The sequence below is a fragment of the Terrapene carolina genome, unplaced genomic scaffold, assembly GCF_002925995.2.
Source record: "Terrapene carolina triunguis isolate 2854851 unplaced genomic scaffold, T_m_triunguis-2.0 Scaffold837, whole genome shotgun sequence".
Classification (NCBI taxonomy): Eukaryota; Metazoa; Chordata; order Testudines; family Emydidae; genus Terrapene; species Terrapene triunguis.
Window position 1 is genome coordinate 4,126,364 of NW_020665188.1, and position 19,008 is coordinate 4,145,371.

The 19,008-nt window shown below is 46.8% G+C and overlaps 1 protein-coding gene across 1 annotated transcript in view; it reads right to left on the minus strand.

Annotated features, from left to right (window-relative positions):
* LOC112116098 (ovotransferrin-like) overlaps positions 1–19,008 on the minus strand; it is a 56,707-nt gene that overhangs the window by 35,417 nt on the left and 2,282 nt on the right. The window contains exons 2-14 of the mRNA XM_029913739.1: positions 16,505–16,668; positions 16,137–16,245; positions 13,392–13,577; positions 12,634–12,772; positions 9,960–10,015; positions 8,693–8,865; positions 8,379–8,550; positions 5,997–6,154; positions 5,474–5,599; positions 4,599–4,647; positions 2,515–2,673; positions 1,370–1,520; positions 340–404 (exon numbers count right to left, since the gene is read on the minus strand). Of these exons, the coding sequence (XP_029769599.1) occupies positions 340–404; positions 1,370–1,520; positions 2,515–2,673; positions 4,599–4,647; positions 5,474–5,599; positions 5,997–6,154; positions 8,379–8,550; positions 8,693–8,865; positions 9,960–10,015; positions 12,634–12,772; positions 13,392–13,577; positions 16,137–16,245; positions 16,505–16,668 (1,707 nt within the window). The remainder of the gene's footprint in view (positions 1–339; positions 405–1,369; positions 1,521–2,514; positions 2,674–4,598; positions 4,648–5,473; positions 5,600–5,996; positions 6,155–8,378; positions 8,551–8,692; positions 8,866–9,959; positions 10,016–12,633; positions 12,773–13,391; positions 13,578–16,136; positions 16,246–16,504; positions 16,669–19,008) is intronic.

Sequence of the window (19,008 nt, forward strand, 5' to 3'; positions counted from 1 at the left end):
TTTGCCCTCCTATGACCTGATCCAAAGCCCATTGAAGGTGATGGAAAGACTCCCATTGACTTCAGCTGGCTTTGGCTCAAGCCCATAGAGCACAGTGGGATGGCGATGAAGGGAAGCAATGCTACTAGAACCATGTGCTTCAGCAGCAGCTAAGTCAGTGTGGGGTATTCCCACCAGCATGATGAAGCGCTCCCCTTCTCCACAGCCCTTTCTATTCTCTATGCTTACTGACAGATCTAGTCCTAGACCTTTACAGCCAGACGGTCTGTACCATAGGTTTCATGAGTATCCAGTCTAGTCATTTATGGAGTCTAATGTCAAGGTGAAATAATCGCATACCATCGGTGTTCTCACTGACAATTGTGTGCTTAACAAAGGCCACGTCTCCCTTCTCAACCAGGCACCTAACAAATACCGAGAGAGAAGACAATCAGGAGTTACAGGTGTTGTGAATCATTGCCTTCCCTGCAGATCTGCTGTTGACACTTGTCATCTTTTGTGACCTAAACCTGTGAGCATTTTTAGCTGTTAGAACTGACACAGAATTGACAAGGACAGTTAAATTCTAGCTCTGTTAGAATTGACAAGGACAGTTAAAATGTAACCTTTTATCACCAGCAATGTGCGGAGTCCAGCATGCATTTCACCACTGACACTTTTTAATTTAACAGAAAATATAAGCTTTGTCCAATGAATAAGAAACGTGTGTGCTGTTGTTAATTATTATTATTTATTTTATTTATTTTGTTGTTGCATGACTAAATTTGCCACCCTCAAAATCCTTGTCATTTCTGTCAGTGAGGATCCTGGCTGTACATTTCAATAGCGCTAGCCTGTGAAAGGTGGAGCTTACACCAAAACTACTGTGAGCCGTGAAGCAGTGCTGCATTGGGTCATTTCTTTACCAGTAGGGAGTGAAACACAATTAATTGCCTGGCAAGGCTCCTACCAGCACAAGCTATATAGTCCTGAGCTGTTGGAGGGTGCCAAGGAGCTGGCCCCAGGGGCAGGAACTGGCCCCATAGATTCTCCTTTGGGATCATACAACAGAGTTTGGGGGAAGATTTAAAAAATGCGTTCCTGTTCTCCCTTTCAGTTAAAGGGTAAGATCTAGTGGCCCTGTCCTGTGGGAAGGCTAAAGTTCCAGTCCCCATCTGCTATTGCTCCTCCCCCTCCTGAAGGAGTAGCACTGCTGGGCTTTGTAGGGAGTTATGAGGAGAAAGATGGTGTCTGCACAGTGGGGCCCGAAGGGAAGAGGAAATTAGAGTGAGGGGAAAGATGTAGGATTCTCAGGGCTCTGTCAGCAGGGGCAGGGCTCTCACTCCATCACTGCCCAAGGAACACCTAGTATTATATTGGAGTCACTTACCGGAAGGCTCCGCTGTATCCATAGTATCTCTCATTGCTGTTGGCGGCACATATGTAATTTGGTGGGAGGCTGCTGCCTGAGCCCACACACAACTCGCAGAGTGGTGAGGTAACTGGAGATCCAGGAGCACAGCCTTTACTGAAGAACTTATCTGCCAGGAGGAATATAGAACACCTGTTGTATATTTCCTCTCTGGCTCTTGCTTTTCTCTATCCCTTAATGAGAATCTTCATATGATTCATCATTATTAGGCCTTGAAATAATTTAAATTAGTTGAAAAGAAAACTAAAACCTCTTTAAAAGACTGAGGAGGCATTTCCTTAGAAACCATCAGTTCCCATGCTGCACGTGTACAAAGTGAAGTTACGGACAGAGAAACTCACAGTAAGAAACAGACACATCTCTGCTGTGCACCAGTTTTTCAGCATGAGACTCAAAGCCAATGACAGGTGTTGCAGTCATGGCCCAGGACCCCACTGATCTAGGTGCTGTACAGACAGTGAGCAAAAAGACACTCCCTGCCCCCAAAGAGTTTACAATCTAGGTAACATCTTCAGCCTAAGAAATGGCAGAGGCTGCATAAGGGAAACATTGTGAACTGGGACCACTGTCAATATGGGTCAGGGTTTGATCTAACAACCCTCACAGCAGGAAGACAGATTTTGCTACTTTGGTCCAGATCGGGGCTCTATCTGGTCCAGCAGCCTGTCTCCAATCATAGCTGATACCAGCTGCTCTAGAAGAAAGTGCAAGAAACCCAATTTCTGCCCAAGCCCTGGTCTTTTTCATCCTGGCTATTAGAACTCTAGATAGGCTTGTTATCCCTACAAATGACCATTGCTTGTTTCATGTTCAATAATATCTGCTAAAGAAACAAACTGACATGCCACGTCCGACTGCTGCTCCATCAGGGTAAGAAATACTCAAGTCCATCTCAGGGAAATGTGGCTCCTTGAAACCTTTAACAAAGCAGCATTTCCCACATGCCAGCGCCCAACCAGCATCCAGGAGTCACCAGAGACTCAAAGGCCAGACAAGAGCTGTGGGATGAGGCTCTTGCTCTCTAGCACTGGCCCCCTGATGTCTGTACTGGGGACACGGACACACACAGTCGCTGTGAGAAGTTGGTACACAAGTTGACTCACCAAAGTTGCAGCTCCCAGTTTCATTGTGAATCAAGCCCATGGGGACATTCCAGCCAGCAGTTCTCCCAACAGCTGTATGACAAGACTTCTTATCACGCAGGTTCTTCCAGGTGATACTGGGGTTGGATTTCTTCACCACAGCCACAGCGTAATAGGTTTCTGTCACAGAGCAGAAGGAAAAGGAAGTGAAGCAGGAGAGTCAAACCTGAACCAGAATTGACATCCAAGGTTTCATAATTCTTTTCATCCTTTCCCTCCATAGAGAGGATCTACAAATGGGAACAACAAGAATACTGTGTCCTCCTACAGCCTATCCACCCCAGGATACAGAGGGCTTTACAGGTGTGATGAATTTAGCCACACAATACCCCTCTGGTAGTATCCCCATTATTTTTCTCCCCACAGGTGGGGAAATTGAGGCACTAGGTCATTAAATGATTTTCCCAGGCACACAGGAAGTCTGAGTCAGGGCCAGGGATATAGCATATGCCTTCTGATTTCCAGTCCTGCCCCTTGACTACAAGACAAGCCTGCCTCTCTGTTTGGGGGAATACTTCTACTAAAGCCTATTTTCTAGTACTGAATCTCAGGCCTTCTGTCCCTGTGGTGTAATGTGTTGGCATATTGGCGCTCCACATAGACTGTCTCCCTGCCACTCTTCCACACTTTGCAGTGGGATCAGCTGGTGGATCCATGTAGTCACAGATCCAGCAGGCCACACATCCGCCATTCTGCTAACAATGAAGATCCAGCTGAGCACAACTCAGCAATATACTGGAACAGACAGACACTGATGCCTGAGTTATCTGAGGGCTGAACACCCCAATTCCCCACCACAGAGCCTTCTATTTCTGATCCCTTTCAGGCCATCTGCTCCCATGGGGAAAAGGATGCAGGAATTGGCCCTGATGTGTCTGTGGTGAGGAGACCCCAGAAACCGGTATTTGAGTGGGGGCTCCCCACCCTTTCCAGGTTCAAAGCCTAGGGAAAAGGTTTTTCCTCTCCCCCTCCCTTAAGGACGAATGGCCCATGTTCCACAATAAGACAGAGGAGAGGTTGATGTCTTCCTTAAAAGCCAACATCATGTTTATTCAGTGCTCCTGACAGTGAATGCTTCCCTGCCAGGCCACTAGGAACTGGTCTGAACCTGGCAAACCCATGTCATGTAGGTCAGTGAACGGGCAGCAGTCAATAACACCATCTGTGGTACTGATGTGATTTGATCAGTGACCTAGCAGTAGCAAGCACTATATCCCATTAGCAATTCCTGGAGATATTCAGTTCCCCTAGAGGGGTTTATGTTGAATAACGTGAAATCAGACTTTCTAGATATCATAAGAGAACTTGGGTTCCTTTCTGTATATGAGGCTCCTCTAAAGATTTCCCCCTTATTGGGCCAGCAGCAGGGTTTGAACCCAAGACCTTCAGCATTAAAAGTCTGAACCGCTACAACTCGAGCTAACGGACTAACCAGATGCAGGCTCAAAGCTCCCTATGGATCAGCCAATGTAGGGGGGGGATGTGTAATACACTCTGAACAGTGGTTACCACAAATGTTCATGTGAACACAGGAATTGCCATCCTAGAACAGATCACCTAGTCTGCTCCAGTCTCTGACCCAGGCTAGCACAAGAGCTTTCAGAGGAAGACAACAAAAATCCTGCATAATCCACCTGGCCAGTTGGGCAATATTATATCAAGGGGTAAATCTCTTCCTGACCCCATTTCTTTACATTCTTTGGGTAATTAACTTGTTCCCTTCAGTATGTACTACCTTGACCTTGCTTTTCTGTTGTATTTTATCTGAGATCATGTTGTCAAATTGACTAGTTTGGGTAGGTCCTTATGTCGTTCCTCCCTGTGCTCCTTAATCTAAATAACTGACGGCCACTAGCAAACTCTCCCCTTTACTACTGGATCTGTGTACCAGATCATTACTAAATACACTGTACACAAAGATCCCCGTAGCCATCTTTGTGGTGAACGCTGGCCATTTATTCCTAACCCTTAGCTTTCTGTTTCTTGACCAATTTATTTTTTCAGTTTACTCTAGGTCAGGATTTTATCTTCTGCCCCTTTGTTACCAATAATTACCTCCGGGTGCTCCTTCATTCTGGCATCGTGTAATGTTTTCTGAAATGGGAAAGAGGAGGAGATTTCAGATAGAGAGCTCTTCAAAAGCAAGTGTGCAGTTAATGCTAAAAACAGGTTTCCCTGGCACTGTGTATATATCTGGCTCTGTAAGGATCCCATTCACAGCAGTGGTTTCTCTGTGGGGCAGCTGGCAAGTTAATTTCTGAAGAAGCCTTAATTCAGAAAGGGACAGAAGTAGCTGGTCTAACATCTAGCGCATTAGCAGAGCAAAGCATTGCCCTACTCCCCTTCTGGGGCAACAGCTCGGTAGACAGAGACTGGAGCTGAAGGCTAGAAGACAATGATTTAATGATTGTGAGGAATTCTGTGAATAAGGGTTGTTCAAGACAGGCAAAACCAGCTGTCATTGGCCTTTATTGTGGATCCCAGACAGCCTCTCCACATCTGGATTGCTGGCAGGGAGGGGCCCTACGTCATCTGGAACTAGCCACCTAGGAATACCTTGATACAGGGCGGATGTTCCCTGAGGGATAGAGCCAATGGAGCAGCCCCATGCCATCCCCTCCACACAGCCCCCAAGACTGGGGTTTACCAGGGGACAGAGGGGCGTGTCAGAAGCAGGAAGGGTGTGGCTAGAGTACCCTGCTTCAGCCATTAAGGGAATGCTCTAGCTTATACCCAGGACCATTCCTGTCCAAATCTGCCTTCAGCATCCAGGGGGTGCAGTGATTTAAAGCCCCTTTGCCCCGCCCCACCTCCACTCATTTTCTGGATCAAGCTAATTGTGACCAGAATCAGGACCACTGACTTATCATAGTTCAAAATAAAATCAAGTATTCTGATATCAGTTAATTCCCCATCAAGAACAAGCTAAAAGGCAGATTGCACCCCACTCACCCCCGTAGTATTCTCCCATGATTGGCACCAAACCACATGTACCAGCCGTGTAGACATAACCTCCATCCAAGCTTATGGCATCCGCATCACCTTTCTGCAATGAAAGTAACTCAACAAATATAAAGTGAAGCTACTTCTCATGCAGCTTCCCCCTGCCAGAGATGAGGCCTTTAAAAAAAATTACTGTCATGAAAGAGACGGGTAGTATAAGTAGCTTACATTTTAATGACTTTGACTCGGAAAACCAAAATTTAGAAAACATCGAAATGTTTTGACAATTTGTAAACTTCAAAAAAAAATCAAATTAAGAAATTCGTCAGAACTGACCCTTTCCTGGAAAAAGTTTCAGTTTCAATGAATTGGCCTTTTCCAATGAAAAATTGTTTCATTGAAACGTTCCTGACCAGCACTGCTCAAAGACAGAGAGAGGAAACTGTTCCCCGAGTTGGTAGATGCATGGAGAGAGCAGTGGGAAAAGGAAACGCCCATACCGTTATCTTGGCAATGCATTCCTCTGTGGTTTCTGCCACTGCACAGTCCAGGCTGCCTTCGCTCACTGCACTCCATTCATCACACTTGGCCTTTTCATCCTTACTTACTGTGCACCACTTCACCTTCAAAGGGGCTTCAGGAGTTTCTAGGGAAGCAACTGAGGCAGAGAGAATAAGCCAAAAGCTTATCTAAAATGTAAAGCCACCAACGGACTGATTGCAGGACGAGCAGGGCTGCTGACAGCAGGTCATTGCGTACACACACTCCCTGCAGCTCCATTCAAAATAGTCTTGTTTGACAAATGCTGGACTAGTGGAGTGCAGAATATGCAGGAAAGGGATGTCAATTGGCTAGGTCTGGTTCTCACTGGACAGGGAGATGCTTCAAAATCAACGTAGAGGCTTAGATTTTAAGGCCAGAAGGGAGCATTAGGTCATCTCGTCTGACCTCCTGTATAACCCTGGCCAGAGAATTTCACCCAGTTACCCGTCTTGAGACCAATAATGTGTGTTGGACCAAAGCATCTTCCAGAGAGGCAGCCACTCTTGGTCTGAAGACAACAAGAGATGGACACTCCACCACTTGCCTTAGCTTCACTTAGTTCTATTGATTTGTGCCAGCTCAGAATCTGGTCCTAGGCTTCATAATCTCTGGGTCACTTAGCATTGGTAGTGCTGTGCATTGATATGTGAAAGACCAGTGTTCTTCTCAGCACAGCCCCAGCCATTCACTCCCCAGACCAGCCAGGTTGGGAGTTGAGCTGAGCAAAATTTCTTGGCTAAGTAGTTTACTTGCTTTAAAAAAAAAAAAAAAAAAAAAGCAGTTTTGGGTGGTCAGAAAGCATTTGTGAACATGGGTCGAATTTGGTTAATAGTTTCACCTCCCGCACCAAAATAACATAAATAAATGTCAGAGAAGTCTAAACATTTTGTTTGGCATTTTTAAAGCTAAATGTTCCAACACTACATTTAATTTGAATTGAAATGGTTTGTTTCAACCTGAAATGATTTCTTTTGGTTTATTTTTTGGTTTTGCTTAAGTGGATTTAGCCCCATGTGACCCAGACATCCAATCAAAATGGCCCAACATTTTACTATGAGATATTGCCCATGAGCTGTCCCTGAATGAGCAACAGAGCAGGAACGATTGACAGCAAACATCTGACAAATAATTCTGGACTGCAAATAAATGTGAGAAAATTTCCTCATTCCCCCAAACAGATTTACTCTTGACTCTCCAAATGTTTCTGTGACTGATTCTTGGTGTGTCCCTAGTTCTGGAGCAGGTCATGCGAACCATCACCCGCCCATTGCACAAACTGCCCCAGAGGTGACACTCCTGAATCCATGCAGAATGGTTCTCCCAGAGGCGGTGCAGAGGCAGGGTGGCCAGCCCCAGGGAGATCTCATGTCACTCTACAGCAGCCCCACTGACTGGTGAGGGAGCGTCATTAACAGGGGTGGAAGGGAGACCCAGTGTGGTGGGAAAGATGATGTAGGCAAAGCAAAGCCAAAGGGCAGCGGGTGTCCCCAAGATACAGGATACCCCAGGGACCAATGGCTGGGCTGGTAGTTAGGACATTGACCCCACCACCCTTACCCCATTACTGGAGGGTCAGGGATCCCTGTGCTTAATGTGCCTTGTGTTACACGGCATTTATGGCCCAGCCTACACAGCAGCACAGGAGCCTGAGGGGGAGTAACCCCTCCCCCATGTCTCTGAGCAGCATCTTGCCCCTTCGGGAGACAAAGGGCTGTGCTCCTGGACCCCTTGCTGGGCCGCTGGCAGGAGAAGGATAAGAAATAGGCAACGCCAAGGCTCCCCCTCCACCCCCACTCCACCGAGCTGCACAGCTGAGCTGCCAGGGGAAGAGGGTTGGGAGGTGCCTGCTCGGTCAGGGCCAATAGGTAGTGAATAGCCCCTGGAACAAGAGGGAAAGAACAAAGAAAGAAACGTGTCTCCCTGCTGCCTGATTCCTTCTCTGGGTGCTTCTGGGGCTGTGTGGCATATACCGAGCGGGGCATTTGGTGCTGAACCCAGAATGCTGCGAGAGCAGAGAGACACCAAACTACTGCTCGTTACTGACAATGCAGCTCAATGGCACATGGGAGTCCGATCCCTGGGCCAAGAGAATTTGCATTCAAACATCTCCAGTTATGGCAGTGCCAATTGTTTATTGAACACGCACTGCAAAGCACAACCCATGAAGCTCGATCCAGCGCTCATCTACACCCAGATACACCTCAGTAGCTCTGTTAACTTCAAAGTGAATGAAGTCGATGGATGCTTTAAGAGCAGGATCTGAGCCATGGACTCCTAATGGATCCTCCCCCACCTTAAAATTTCATGACCACCTGCCCAGGAGCCCAATCCCTGCTTACCTGGCCTGAGACTCTGAATAGCAGCCCAGTACTGGTAGCCCAGGTAGAATTGGGCATCCATCAGTCGAGGGACACGGATAAAATTGGTAGCAGAATCCTTAAAAAGCAGATCTTTCCCATAAGAAGAGCTGAAGAGTTTGAAGCTCTCTTTTGAGTTCTTGCCATACTTTGCCTGTCACAGGGGAGAAATGATCAGGTGTATACCAAGAGCAGGAGATAGTTTTGAAAAAGTGGAGAGAACAAACAAAAGGGGAATAATAGCAAAAGAGAGGCTGGAACAGAGAGAAAGGTAGAGAAGGGGAAAAAGCAAATACCTCCGCCTGAGAGAGGAAGCTCCAGATCTCATCAGCCCGGCCATCAACGCTTCGAGCCACAACAGCATGAGCAGCAACTTTGGCCCAGTGACACTCATGATACTTATCTACAGGCTTCCGGGAACCATCTTCACACAACAGCTCATACTTGTCTTTCCCACTTGCGTCATTTTCTGGGAGGAATGGAAGTCCACAGGTTACAGCAACACCAATATTTAAAGGGGCTTTGAATACCCCACTTCAGGAAACTCCCCAATGATTTTTGTCCCTGAATGAGAACCAGAAGAGTGACAACTTCCATGAGACAGATTCCTCTGTCCCTGAAGTATTATTATCATCCCAGTTTCACAGCTGGAGATCTGAGGCCAAGAGAGATGAAGGCCCAGATCCACAAAGGGACTTAGACATCTAGAAATCCACAAAGCCTGAGAGCTGTGCCTAGGCTCCCTGTACAGTGCATGGGGAGACACAGGGACCTAAGAATGGGATTCACAAAGCCAGCATGCTGAGCAGGGAGCCAGCTAAGCTAGCCAATTGGAGAAGCCGACAAGACACATGTGTCCTAAGCTAGCCAATGGCAGATACTGACAAGAGGGGTGTGTCCTAAACTCTGCCCCTCTCCTGAAATTCGGGGCAGGTCTCTGCTTGCGATCCACCGCCAGGCCCCTTGCTTCTGAAGTCAGGGGCCTTAGGCATCGAACCCATTCTTGCAATTCCATGCAAAACAGTGGGGGAAGGGGAAGGGCGCCCAAGACCCTTTGTGAATGTGGCACGAAATGACTTGCCTAAGTAGTCAGTGGTAAAGCTGGAAACAGAATCCAGGTCTCCTGAGTCCTAGCCCAGTGCTTTACCACAAGACCATCCTTTCTCTCACGCTGATGTCGTGTTAGTAGATTCCTGTCATGATGTTGGTGGAGGTGGAGCCCCTTCCCAAATTTAATCTTTCAAAGAATAATGTGCCGGTGTGATTTTGCTGTGAACATCAAAGAAGCAACATACAAACTGGTCCCCACTCTGGTAGCCTTGTTCAGCCACAAGAAAGAGCCATTAGACTAAGAGATGAAATCTAATCTCTCTCTGTTGATTATTTAACAGTCAGGAATACAGCATACAAAGCGTATTTCCTCCCAGAGACAAAGAGAAAAGAGGTGTGGGATAAACCGGGAGAGAAATGAAGGCAGGTGCAATATAGATAGAATTCAAGGATATACTCCCAGTGAAAGGCCTGATCAGAAAGTGGTGAAACGGAATGATCCCTCATGCTTACCTAGAACAGTTGTGTGTTTGACAAAAGCTACATCTCCAGCTCCATCTTTCAGACACCTGGAGGGGGAAATAAAGCAGAAAGAAAAGGAGGACACTGAAATATTGTGTTTGTTGCTAATCTCAGATCATCCCTCTACGTTTCAGACAACTACCTCTGAAGCAAGCCTCAGATATATGACAGTTTATCTTCACAGAAAGCTATGTGGGCTGGGGAAGGAAATGCAATGGCAGAGAAGAATTTTATAATGAAAATCATCAGGAGTAGCCCAATGATAATGCTCTGTACTGCCATGTGCAATTGATAGATCAATTTCTGATCACTCACTAAGTGCTTGTAGGGTCTAGGAGCTATCATAGGCCACATACTCAACTCTGGTGTAGGGGTGCTTCTTCCATAAGAATGGCCCTACTGGGTCAGACCAAAGGTCCATCTAGCCCAGTATCCTGTCTTCCGACAGTGGCCGGTGCCAGGTGCCCCAGAGGGAATGAACAGAACAGGTAATCATTAAGTGATCCATCCCCTGTCGCTCATTCCCTGCTTCTGGCAAACAGAGGCTAGGAACACCATTCCTGCCCATCCTGGCTAATAGCCATTGATGGACCTATCCTCCATGAATTTATCTAGTTCTTTTTTGAACCCTGTTGTGGTCTTGGCCTTCACAACATCCTCTGGCAAGGAGTTCCACAGGTTGACTGTGTGTTGTGTGAAGAAATCCTTCCTTTTATTTGTTTTAAATCTGCTGCCTATTAATTTCATTTGGTGACCCCGAGTTCTTGTGTTATGAGAAGTAGTAAACAACACTTCCTTATCTACTTTCTCTACACCAGTCATGATTTTATAGACCTCAGTCATATCTCCCCTTAGCCATCTCTTTTGCAAGCTGAAAAGTCCCAGTCTTATTAATCTCTTCCTCATACGGAAGCCGTTCAGATGTGGTCTCCTCATCTCAAAAAAGATATACTGGCATTAGAAAAAGTTCAGAAAAGGGCAACTAAAATGATTAGGGGTTTGGAACAGGTCCCATATGAGGAGAGATTAAAGAGGCTAGGACTTTTCAGCTTGGAAAAGAGGAGACTAAGGGGGGATATGATAGAGGTATATAAATCATGAGTGGTGTGGAGAAAGTGAATAAGGAAAAGTTATTTACTTGTACCCATAATATAAGAACTAGGGGCCACCAAATGAAATTAATGGGCAGGAGGTTTAAAACAAATAAAAGGCAGTTCTTCTTCACACAGCGCACAGTCAACCTGTGGAACTCCTTGCCTGAGGAGGTTGTGAAGGCTAGGACTATAACAGGATTTAAAAGAGAACTAGATAAATTCATGGAGGTTAAGTCCATTAATGGCTATTAGCCAGGATAGGTAAGGAATGGTGTCCCTAGCCTCTGTTTATCAGAGGGTGGAGACGGATGGCAGAAGAGAGATCACTTGATCATTACCTGTTAGGTTCACTCCATCTGGGGCACCTGGCATTGGCCACTGTCGGTAGACAGGATACAGGGCTGGATAGACCTTTGGTCTGACCCGGTATGGCCATTCTTATGTTCCATATCCCTAATCATTTTTGTTGCCCTTTTCTGAATCTTTTCCAATTCCAATATATCTTTTTTGAGATGGAGTGACCACATCTGCACACAGTATTCAAGATGTGGGCATACCATGGATTTATATAGAGGCAATATGATATTTTCTGTCCTATTATCTATCCCTTTCTTAATTATTCCCTGCATTCTATTTGCTTTTTTGACTGCCTCTGCACCTTGAGTGGATGTTTTCAGAGAACTATCCACAATGACTCCAAGATCTCTTTCTTGAGTGGTAACAGCTAATTTAGACCCCATCATTTTATATGTATAGTTGGGATTATGCTTTCCAATGTGCATTACTTTGCATTTATCAACATTAAATTTCATGTGCCATTTTGTTGATCAGTCATCCAGTTTTTAAAGATCCTTTTGTAGCTCTTCGCAGTCTGCCTGGGTCTTAACTATCTTTAGTAATTTTGTACCATCTGCAAATTTTGCCACCTCGCTGTTTACCTCTTTTTCCAGATCATTTATGAATATGTTGAATAGGACTGGTTCCAGAACAGACCCCTGGGGGACACCACTATTTACCTCTCTCCATTCTGAAAACTGACCATTTATACCTACCCTTTGTTTCCTATCTTTTAACCAGTTACCAGTCCATGAGAGCACCTTCCCTCTTATCCCATGGCAGTTTACTTGTGTAAGAGCCTTTGGTGAGGGACCTTGCAAAGGCCTTCTGAAAATCTAAGTACACAATATCCACTGGATCCCCTTGGTCCACATGCTTCTTGACCCCCTCAAAGAATTCTAGTAGATTGGTGAGGCATGATTTCCCTTTACTAAAACCATGTTGACTCTTCCTCAACAAATTATGTTCATCTATATAGCTGACAATATTGTTCTTTATTATAGTTTCAACCAGTTTGCCCAGTACTGAAGTCAGGCTTACAGGCCTGTAATTGCTGGGATCACCTCTGGAGCCCTTTTTAATTTCTTTGAGGCCCATTACTCAACAGAAACCAATGAGACAATTAGGTCCCAACTACTCTACAAGTGTAGCCATGTCAGGAGACCCAGTTATGGTACAGCTGAAAACATGTGTGTGGGACAGATAGTTACCAGATAAAAATAACTTTCACTCACTGAAAGGCTCCAGAATAGCCAGAATAAGGCCCAGTACGGGAACATTTCTGAGCACCTGTCCCAAGGCATAAGCGGCACAGATTTGGTTCATTTGCGGGGGCACCAGGGACGCAGCTGGCTGAGAAAAACTGGGCCACAGCTATGGAAAAAGACATGCAGTAGTTAATAGCAAACTCACCCTTTACCAAACTACCTTCTCCCAGCTGTGGATGCTTGGTATAGTAGTGTGGGGTGTTTGGAGGAAGTAGTGGGGGGAGAGGGGATGTGCAGAAGGGAAGATTGTCTGAAACCTGATGCCTTTGGAAGGGGTGGTTTGGTAAAGGGGATGCTGGAAGGATGGCATCTCCAGCAGGGCAGAGTGAAGGTTCTGTCGTGTGGTCTGCTGTGCATGGCTGTGGTGCAGGGTGTTTGTATGTGGAGAAGTAGAGGTGCCTTAACTTTCCACTTCCTTGGGTTTGTGTCAGGATGGCGTATCACATTGGTAACAACTTTAACCATTGAACAACAGAGTTTTTGGAGTGTGACTGAGTAGAAGATAATGGATTCCAAAGCAAGGAAGCTGTTGCTGTCATGGAAATGCCCTTATTGAGGGAAGAAGAGAAATTTAGGAAATGTGAGTGGTTCCTTTGGTTTGCTGGTTTCCCCAAAAGTTCCTCAGAAAACCTACTACCTTCCCCCTAACACCAATCAATCCCAGTTTTCCTCACCCCCAGCTTAATGTTAGCACTCCCTACTCACCTAGCTCTTTCACAGCTTACCGTGGGTTATGGGAGTGGCTCTATCCCAGGATAGGGTTTGATGGTACAAGAGGGTCCCAATGGGAATGACCCAGCCAGCAGACCTGTCCAACCCTGTGTGGCAGGATTTCTTCCCTTTAAGTTCCCCTATTGTGAAGCCGGTTCCTTTCTTCACCACGGCCACAGCATAGTAGCTGGTGGCCGCATCTGTACGGGAGGGAGGAGAAAAAGCAAGCAAGCATTGGAACAAAGGAACACACAAACAGAAATGGATGTCGCTTACCGTCCCTTCCAATTCACACAATTGTTTTCTCCCATGTCACACAAATCCTGGGCACAGGAAGCAAAGTGCAACATTTTCAACCGCATAATAATGTAGCAAGACACCCAACCCCTTTCTCCTGTTTAGTATTAGTGGGTTGCCATGCCAATATCAATCTGACTATAATGGTTGTAATGGACATAATGTTAATTGTTCTACTAATTAGTATTACTAGTATTTGCTAAATGCTCTTGTCTTTGCATTTATTTGATACGTGTGCTGCTGTTAATAGCTCTTACCTTCGTGATAAGTCTCTTTGAGGGCAGTAGAGCTTCTCACATGAGTAAAGATGACTTGTGTGAGTAAGGTTTGCAGGAATGGACTCTAAACGGGGTCTGTTAAAATTCTCTCCATAGACTGTATGGCAAATATTACATCTATGCAAAGGGACTGAGTTCTGGGGGCAGCAGAAACCCACTACTTTGAATTTCCTGACTTTTGTACCTTTTAATTCTCAGCCATAACACTGAGAATTACTCCGTAATGTTGCCTTCAGCCCAAACTCTCTACACAGTATCAAAACAGCCTGAGTTTCCGAACAGAGATCTGTATTATAATACAAAGAGAAGGCTGGGAGTTTGGGTGGGATCTGGAAAGCAGGAGCCGATGAAGACAGGAATGGAGAAGTACTGTCATTTTCCTCCAAGAATCGTCAGTAATGCAGTAGACAGGAAGAGAACTACAGACTGGGGGTGCAGACCCAGCAACTCTGATAGCAGCAGCTTTAACGTTTAGCTTTCTTTTCTGTTTCTTTCCCTCTTCATTGTGCCTGTTTATCCACTGCCCTGTCTGTGTGCTCAATTCAGCCTGGTCCTCCAAGAAACAACTGACCCTCATGTTGCTAGAGAGACAAGGCGGGTGAGGTAATATCTTTTATTGGACCAACTTCTGTTGGGGGAAGGGACAAGCTTTCGAGCTACACACACCTGAAGAATAGCTCTGCGTAGCTCGAAAGCTTGTTTCTCTCACCAACAGAAATGAGTCCAATAAAAGATATTCCCTCACCCACCTTGGATGTCTAATATCCTTGGACCACCATGGCTACCCCAACATTACAAACTTTGTGTTAATGTCATTCTTTAACCTCTGTTAGTGCAGCTGACTCATAGCTTGGGTCCCACGTGCCTGGATTAGCCCAGTTAATTTCCAGTTTTATACAAGGTCCCTGAAAGCAGAAAGCCTTTGAGGTTTGCTCAGCTTAGTCCCCCTGCAGTGTTTTATCAGGGGCCATTAGTTACATAGGCAAATTAACCTTACAAAATTCTTCAGACACGCTATTGCATTAGCCTTCCCCAGCCATTGCAACACCACTGCAGTGAGCAGTAAACTTCCCCAGAGGGAACAGCAATAGCAGCACACTGGATTTACTCCAGTTCTGTTGAGAAAGAGTTACTGCCCTTGTGATACCGCCACATGCAGTGGAAGGGCAGTGGGAGTAATAACAGTTTCTATAGACTGGTCTGCTCCTCCTCTGTGATCCACAGGGGGGCCAAATTTCAGCTGCCCAATGGAAATGATATAGAGGGGCTGCGTGGAGAGGAAAGGTTGCTCTGGGATAGATATCCCACCACCACCTCCTGTAGCCTCCTCTATCCCCTCAAAGGTAGTAGCGCACGAGCTAAGCTCTGCGTGAACAGCCATGGAGAGAGACATCAGGGAAAAGCTACTGTTCACAGCACGCTTCCTGCACACAGCCAAGCACATCATAGGTTGCTGCTGCTTGGAGCTTTCAGGTACTACGAAGAGGGCATGTGAGCATGGCTGGTGAGGGGACCTGCCATGCCGGCTCAGGAGCGATAGTCACCTCGCTTGCTGGTGTTGCGGGGGATATGTGAAAATGATAATGTCACCTGTAATAACATGTAACTAGTTGCTCTAGCATTGCTCCCTAATCTGCAGGTAAAATTACTCTAGCACCCATGGGTCACTGGGAAGGAATGAAGCAAGAACCAGAAGGTTCATGGAAGTGGGAAAAAAAACCCTCAAACCAATCAGAAATCAAGAGGATTAGGAAAAGTCCAGTCTGGTTGTGGGGAAGGGGAGGAGATCAGGGTGAGTGGAGTGATAGAACTAACGCTGATGGCTCCAAAGGAGAGTGTGATCACCTGGACAGCTAGGAAAATGAGGCAGGGAGCAGGAGTACAAATCATTGCTGCTTTCCACCAGGTCCCGATTCTCAGCTTGTGTAAATGGGCACAGCTGTGTTGAGGTCACTGGCTGCGGATCAGTCCTCATGCGTACCAGCTAAGGCCCTGGCCCTTGGTCTGTGGCCAGCTCTGAAGTAGTACATATTCTCTGAGTTAGCACACTGACTTGCCCAGGGGTTTGTGCCTTCCCAGTTTGCCTGAGTAGTACGGTGTTACTAACGTGCTGACAGCTAGCACCATGGTGGTCAAAGTGCCACAACTTTATAGTCAATAACGGTGCCCTCCATGCAAATGTACCTTTTCCTGTGCCATGGACCTCAGCCACAACAGGCTTCAGATTATACGGGGCAAGGTGTGCTTCGAAAATGTGGCCACCATCCAGACTAATGGCATCTGCTTCATTCTCCTGAAACACAAAAGGGTTAAATCAATTGTGGGCACATGCATCAGCAGGGGCAGAAAACACTGAGCATTAATTAACAGAGCCTCTCTTTGGGGTCCTTCCTGGCTGGGGTGCTGCTGTAGCAATGGAGCGAGGCAATGAGGGAAGGAAATCAGTCACTTAAAGAGGATAGTGAAGCTTTCATCCCAGATTAGGCAAATGGAACCCGACAGGGCAAGTTGTTCCTCCCAGCCCCAGACCTGATACATTGCTAGCAACCTACTGCAATGGCTTTTATGCAGTCAGAGTAAGTTGTTTTCTTCACACAGTCTAATGAAGGGGTTGAGGACATTTTCGTCTTCAGTTCCACACATTTCTTCTGCTCTGGATCGGATATTGTGCACCATCGGACGGGACTTTGGGCTGGAGGATCAGCAAGACAGAGCACTGTGGAGAGAGCAAAAGAGGACTAAGAGGTTGTTTCATGAACCTCAGATCTAGATGAAAGAACCATCATCCCTCCCTACAGACATAGGTCTCCCATGAGACCCACAGGTCTCTCCTTCCCTACCTGCTCCCAATAGCAGGACTCCAGGGCTTAGGGCTGCTGTGTACTGGTTTCTTACATCTAGATTCAAGTGGATACAAAGGGCTAAATTCATCCCTGGTGTAACCTTAGTGGAGTTATGCACAGATGGATTTGTCCCAAAGTGTAGGGGGTGTGATATTTTTATATTTCAGCTCTTACTAATTGGCCGCCTGAGATTCAAATCACCAGGAGATTACTACTAAAGCTCCTCGCCGCAGCCCAAATGCAGGATGATTCTCAGGGTTTGTGCTTTTAGGGAAAAGTCATTCCTCTTTCGAGGAAGAGGAAGAAATAGGAGCAAACGCAACCTTCTGTTACCCCATTGTAATTCCAGCGTAACTAACCTCTGTGGAGTCACTCCAGATTTGTGGTGTAACTGAGAGCAGGGCTTGGCCCACAAACTGAAAGCAGGGTAAACGTCAGGGCTTGAATAAATACCGTATTCCAGGTTCCTCCTCTGTGTCAGAGAGCTCTCCAAATTTGCATGTGTTTCTCTCCCAGGGAACTACTCTCCCACTTTTCCTTCATTCCTTAGGAGACAAGCTCTACCCTAAAGTCCTGAGGTCACTCCTGAAGAGATGTGCAGAAGGGGAGCTCCTGCCATGCAGACTTTAAGGTATATAGCAAGGCAGCTCCACTGTCATGGACTTCCTGGTCTGCAGGGTGGGAGCTGCTCTCCTGCGCAGGCTCTCCTGCTCTCCAGTCTGCCTGTCCTGTGCACTTTAGGAAGTGTCCAGGAGGAGGGTTCCTACCCTGCAGACCCCAGAGAAGTGCGCACAATGAGAGCTCTGCAGCTGCAAGCCTCTCATGCTGCAAGGGCAAACTGGAGTGGAAGGCTGACCACCTTGAGTTCCTGACAGTGTCAATGGAAGTGGAAATGCAGCATGTTCTCTGTTACAGACTCACCACAAACCTGCAAGTTCCCAAACGAAACACTTTGTGAGAGGGAAGTGAAGGCTGGAAGGCTGTTGCCATCACTTCTATGGAACACCCCCAGAAGACACTCTCACAAAAAGACAGCACACAGGAACACAGTCTCTGACCTGGCCAAACTGCACTCAGTGCAGGACCGGACATGGGGGTGAAAAAAGGTGGCTTGTAGGTGTTGGTGTGTAGTAATGCTTTTCCGCTTGTTTATGTTGTCATGGGCAAAACTGATGTTGAATGAGGGTGGAAGCTGGTTGGGGCATAAAAGGGCCTCATCCAAACCTCACTAAAGCCAATGGAAAGACTCCCTCTGACTTCACATAGCTTTGCATTATGCCCCACGTGAAGAGTATTGAACTGCTAAAGTCTAAGCTTTCTGTTTCGGAAAATGCATGTGGTTTCTTTTCCACAAGTTTTCTTTCTGTGGCTTGTTACAGGGGGGTAAAAATACCTTTGCACTCTTATCTCTTATTCACCATGTTTTTTGTTTGGGAATATAAGAATAGATACAAGATATAAGGATAGATAACTTAAGCCCCAGTTCTGCAAACATGTCCTTGCTTCACTGCATGCACATGAGCTGTTCCATCGACTTCAGTGGGACTACTCATGTACGTAAAGTTACACATGCACTTAAGTGTTTGCAGGATCAGGGCCTTAAGAAGGAAGGACAGAACATTATTAACAGATGCTCTTCTTCTGCTGATCGAGAGCTTGGCTCAGTCACAGTGTTATGGATGATGATTATTTAGCTAACATTAGTGTCCAGAGGCCCGAATTGGGATTGGGGGCCTCAATTATGCTAGATTCATAGCAAAAGAGGACACTTCATTTAGGACAAGAAGCATTAAGGGACCATAACAAACACCAGGTGGGAAGAGGATAAGGGTAACAGTAATAAGATTATGCAGTCACACAGGCCTAGGGTTACCATATTTTGAGTGTCCAAAAAGAGGACACTCCACGGGGCCCCGCCCCAGCCCCGCCCACTGCCCCGCCCCAACTCCACCCCTTCCCCAAAGTCCCCGCCCCAACTCCGCCCCCTCCCCTGCTTCCCGCGAACATTTGATTCGCGGGAAGCCTGAAGCAGGAAGCAGGTAAGCTGGGGGGGTGGGGGGAGGAGGCGCTGCCCAGTCTGGTCCCCTCCAGCGGCCGGCCCCGGCGTCTCCAGCCTGGCTCGGCTCGGGCCCTGGGGTGCCGGCCCCGGCCCAGCACCGCCGGCCCCCGGCCCGGCCCCAGCCCGCGGCCCAGCGCGGCCCCGGCCCAGCACC